Source organism: Malania oleifera, chromosome 8, assembly GCF_029873635.1.
Source record: "Malania oleifera isolate guangnan ecotype guangnan chromosome 8, ASM2987363v1, whole genome shotgun sequence".
NCBI classification, from domain to species: domain Eukaryota; kingdom Viridiplantae; phylum Streptophyta; class Magnoliopsida; order Santalales; family Ximeniaceae; genus Malania; species Malania oleifera.
Window position 1 is genome coordinate 31,436,996 of NC_080424.1, and position 5,524 is coordinate 31,442,519.

At 38.0% G+C, this 5,524-nt stretch overlaps 1 protein-coding gene across 1 annotated transcript; it reads right to left on the bottom strand.

Moving 5' to 3' along the window:
* Positions 1 to 5,042, bottom strand: LOC131161743 (uncharacterized). The gene is made up of 8 exons (XM_058117701.1): positions 4,946 to 5,042; positions 4,003 to 4,030; positions 2,691 to 3,892; positions 1,979 to 2,034; positions 1,621 to 1,854; positions 1,228 to 1,519; positions 951 to 1,147; positions 1 to 355 (listed from the first exon to the last, which is right to left on the bottom strand). The coding sequence occupies exons 3-8, from the start codon at positions 3,870 to 3,872 to the stop codon at positions 202 to 204; spliced, it is 2,115 nt and encodes a 704-aa protein (XP_057973684.1). The 5' UTR covers positions 3,873 to 3,892; positions 4,003 to 4,030; positions 4,946 to 5,042; the 3' UTR covers positions 1 to 201.
* Positions 5,043 to 5,524: the final 482 nt, after the last annotated feature.

Genomic DNA, 5,524 nt, shown 5'->3' on the forward strand with positions numbered 1-5,524 from the left:
TTAGTGAGAATGGTACCCCCTCTAATTATTAAAGCCAGGCCAAATTTATATAGGAGAGTACAAGTAAAACATTTCCTAAGTGAAGCAAAGAAACTCTCAAATAGAAAAAGACTATAAACATTTCCCTCCTACACTCTTTGTAAAACAAGGGAAGCCATATATATAAGTGAAGCAGTGTATGACACAGAACCGAAACAAACGCTAGCAGTTCAAACCCCAGTCATAAGGTTGATAAATCACCTTCAACTGCCCACTGACCAGTAGCTCCAGTAAAGCCTCTGATTCGTTGGGCTCCACGTAGTTGGCCGCATGCTTCAACACCTCCGTTTCGTTCTTGCCGAAGTCCACGCTATACCTGAGCAAAGATGTAGAAGACAATGTCAAATAACTAATAGAAGTTACCAGCTGAAATAGATCATCTCAAATGTTGATTACATGTTAAAAACATCCAACAAAATAGTATCAATAAGGGCATCTTTAATCTGTTGCACTTGATGCTAAAAGTTTCACCTGAAAGAGTTGTCATTTGCCTGTTACCTTTAAACACGAGGTGCCAAGCCTAAGCTTTCTCCAAAAACAAATAGCTACCCAATTGATTGATTAGAATTCGTCCAAATTTCAATAGTTTAGAATGTGTATAAGAAATTATTATAAGGAAACCTCCCACCACGCCATTTCTGCTGTTATGCAAGGGATTCAAGTATTGTCACTGAAGAAGGGCAAATTGCCCCCGTCAAACATTCTAGACCTAACTCAGACCAGGGTTTTGAACAGGAGTTAGTGGAAGCCATTTTTATTGCCTTAGCTGATCGATAGAACAAAATTGCCATACACGTGCAAGCGCTTGCACACAAGAGAATTCAATTTGATGGTACTCTTCTTTGAACACATGTTCTCTTGGGCAAGAGTAGTTAAAGGAATGTACTAAGCCTAGTATAAAAACAACTCACCATCTAAGAATCTTGCTGACCGATGCAACCTTGCCTTTGAAATCTACAATGAGTCCCCCAGTTCTCATAAAATTGCGTGCAGCCTCCATCAACTCTTTATCAATGTCCCCAGGTGAGTAGCATCGCAGAGCAGGCCCAGATCGGTTACCACACACCAGTGCAAAATGAACAAGAGGCTCTGGGTAAGGAAGAGCCACCTGATAAAAAGAAAAGCATGAGAAAAATTTTGTCATGGACAAAGACATAGCATCTCACTACTGATAGACAACCATCAAACCTTTGAACGCTTGTCCTTAATGCTGAATGGCTTGATGAGATTGTAAGGTGGGCGCTGATTGCCTCTCAAGATGCCATTATGAATAGCTGAAAGCGAGTAGGTAGACCCACCAATAACATACTTGAAATCACCAAGCAACCTTCTTCGCTCTAGCGCTCCAATTGGATAACCCCACACCAGTATTGCATGGATAGCCATCATGTTATATAGATTTATAAAGAATGCGAGCTTCTCCTCCCTTGACATGTCTTGCAAATCTACCCTTTGAAGCGCCTCAACTACTCTTAGATACCTACAAAATAAATGCAGTATTCATGTAGGGCTTATTATATGCACATATACTCATTCAGAAAAAACAGGGGCCATTCAACCAAATTTAGAGCTCCAAGAAACCTTGCAAATTCCTCGCTTCCATGGATACTTCTGTAATCAACATGCTTTCCATCATCTGATGTGTAAGCTTCAAATATTGCATAAGATAAAAATCTTAGTCTTGAAGAAATATCTACTATGGGTTTCGGCTTCACATCAATTATACCCCTCGGAATGTTATGACATTGTGATGACACAACAGGATCATGATCCAAGAAGCGGTACAAGTGGGAACCATCCTCAAAGACATTCTCGCTAGTGCAATGGAATGCATCATAGAAAACAAGTATCATCAATCAGGAATATGAAGTAAAAAATAAAACACAAACAAAATAATATATAAAACAAATCCAAAATTTTAAACACAAAGAATACATACTCAAGAACATGTGTGAAAAAGAGTTTGCTAGCAAGCTTTCGTGCAAATTCAATGGCCTGTATCATGAAATGAAAAAAAAATTAAAAAAAAATACAAAAAGGAAAGATAGTTGAGGTTGCTGACATATCATAAAATGTGCCACACCTGCAGAAACTAGGCATTTACAAAATGACAAGTCCAATTCAAAAGGTAGTAGTATTTTTTCTTATTTTCTCTCATTACCAAGATCATACAACAATGCAAGTCAAACAGGGATTTAGAGGCACACATATAACGAAAGAACTACGGGAAAAAAAAAAGGTTTGTAAGCACACACTTTGATCAATGCAATTTACTAGGTCAGACTATTGATTGAGAGGCCATAACTTTGAAAAAAAGGGGAGGGAGGGAGGGAGGGAGGCAGCAATCAGATGACTTGCTTCAACTACGACTGTTCATTTAAGAAAATCAAGATGAACTATGATTATGATTTCCAGTACCATAAGTCTTTATTCCAATAAATTTTTTGAGGTAAAATTCTTCATTCCGAAAATTAATTTCCAAAGTTACTGGAATGATTGGCATGTCAACAACTTAAAATTAATCATAAGTTCAGTTAGGTATAACCAACCTTATATTTATAATTCAAGAAATAATGGCCTCCCAATATTTAACTCCCTAAACTGACATTTTAGCGTAAGAGCAAGACAAAGAAAGTGCAAATGCAACAAACCTCCTCCCTTTCCAGGTACTGATCCTCTGATAAGAAGTCCACGGCTTCTGAACCCAAAAAGCAGTTGGTGAACCTACGCATTTTATAAAATCGATCCTTAATAACAATAGATCCTCTCATCTTTTGGACAACAACAGCAAGTTCATCAATTGCCCCACTATTGTATGCGTCATCTTCACCAGAAAGAGGTGGCATAGGAGCTGCTCTCGAGGGTGCTTCAGTAATCAAATGATTGATCTTCTCATCAAGCTTTCCAGACTCATCCAGGGCCTTTAAGTCACTCACTCCACCAATAAGGGCTTCATTAAAGAAGACTTTAGGAACAGCAGAAGACCCACAGATCTTCTCCAGCTCCAGCTTTCTACTGGGGTAGACATCAATGTTAATCTCAATGTACCTTAGCCTTTTCCAATGCAGAAATAACCGAGCTTCCTTACAATCCTGACATCCTAAACTTGTATAAAGTACAATTCTTCCTTTCATGGCTATTGGTTGTGCTGATTCTTCAATAACTTCCCCCATCTGTTCAGTCTTATTTTCTGCATTTACATCACGTGAAACCTTAATAAAACTAAGGGGATTCCACGTAAAACGTTCTACCATGTTCTGACTGATATCTTTGGTGTTAGCTTCTTTGGCAGGATTCGCAACATCCTTAACACAACTTTCATCATTATCATTATCAACACTGCCTCCATCTTTATCACTCTTAACACTTGTGATATCATCATCCTCAGAAACAGGACGCCCATCATCATCTACTTTTCCAGAAAGGCGACGCAAAAGAGTGGAGACTGCAACTGCACCCTTCTCCTTCACAAAGTTTTTAAGTGCTGCTGCCTTATCAGGCCATGCAGATCCCTGTGTCTCACCCTCAAAATCTAAAGAGCGAGTAGATGTACTCCTACCAATTTCCATCCCAGGAACCTCTGTTCCATCAAAGACTGGGTCTTCCACTTTCTCCTCACCAAGAACCTCTTCAACAGACTGAGTAGTGTCCTCCAGATTTTTGGACTCCAATTCCCTAGTCTCATCCATCTTGGGATTCAAGTCATCTAGCTTTTTCCCTTCGTCTACATTGGGACCCTCCTCACTGATGCTGAGAGATTTTATTTCCTTCGGTGATTCTCCTTGAGTTTTCTGAACATCTGGTGTATCTCCCTCCTGCTTTGGAGAGTTCATCACATTTTCCTCAATAGAATCTTCCTTTGCCATAATCCAAACAAAGCCCAATCAACAGAAGATAAATTCAATTCTTATTCGAGAAAAAGGCAATTCTCAATTTTAAAATAGCCTTCCACTAGTCAATTACCAAAATTCAAGGACTTGTTTCCAACATCCTGCAAGAGATTGCAAATTTTTTTAAAAAATTATGAACTATGTCAAAAGCTAACAAAAATAAATGTCAGATGTCGCTCTTATACAGATTTAAATAGCATCTTGTCTAGCAAAAGTAAAGTGCACAAATTTTGTTGTAAGGCCTTATTTCAGACTGAGCAAACAATGATAATTCAAAGAACAGTGCAGCAAAATGGGCAACAAACAAGAAAAAATGGAACATTCTTCTCACATTCAGGATCAACATCAATATTCCGGTATATTTTAAGAAACAAACTAAAAACAAGCAGAAAAACTTCAAATTTGTTTCCCAACTCATAATATTAGCAGTATCAGTGAATCAATTCAAAGCTATAATCGCAACAAACGTAAGAACAAAATGTGAATGTTCCAAAACAATTAAGTAATTGCCTTAAAGCTACTGTTGAAAGAGCTTCCTTGAAACCTATCCATACTTGTGTTGAAAATTGAACAACAACTGAATTTGGAACATACAAAATTCATCCAAGGAGAAATTAATTGAATTTCTCTCGCGCAACCAGCTCAAAGAACAACCAAAAACGCGTGTGTACTGAGTCAGAACGGAAGCGTAGACTCAATCAAGCTACAAAACACAAAACTATTTCAAAATGATATAAGTTTGAACGAGACAACGAACAATTGTCAAAAGAAAAATACTTTCAAAAATCCCTACAAGATAACAATCTAATAAAAAATCAAAATGAATTCATATACTCCGCTTCAATGCTGAAAACCGTGAGGCAAGAGAAGGGATTTTAACTTAAAAATGATATTAGACTTTTCATTAATGGAAGCACGGGTCCCTTAAAACGCGTTTTTACTATTTAGCTTCATCGAAACCAAAACAAACACAAAATACAAAAAATCAAAGACTAAATTTTCCTCAGTTTTCTCACCAAGCGAACACCAAACTTCGACGCGAAAATCTTTAAAAGAAGAGACAGTATTATCCCACAAGCCAATACCTCAAAAATCCCAAACCTTGAAAGATCGCGATTTTAGATTGCAAACGCTGACTGAGAGATCGAGGATGATCAGAACAAAAATAAGTTGCAGCGAAAGAAAATTACAAGAGGATATGTTACGGATCTGATGAACCTCAGGCGTTGGACTTGATGACGAAACCGCAGAGAAATTGAAGAAGAAAATAATGGAGATCCGAAAATAATAGTAAGTTAGAAGAAAAAAGGCAATAAATTTTGAAATCAATGAGAGATCAGATTAAAATGTAACCGTTGGATGGGGCCGATTTTCAGAGGGAAGAGACGATCGCGAGAAGCGGGAACACCGTCCGCTGCAAAATGCATGGACGGAGGGAGAGCCTTCCCTCTCTCTTATCCTTTAATGACCCTATTTTTGTTCTGTCCGAAATGCCCCTCTTTGTTTCCATTATTACAAATAAACCTTCTAATTTAGGGTTCGAGAAAGTCAAATCTAGGGTCATAGGAGGCAAAATGCTTAGGTGTAGCTAGTCC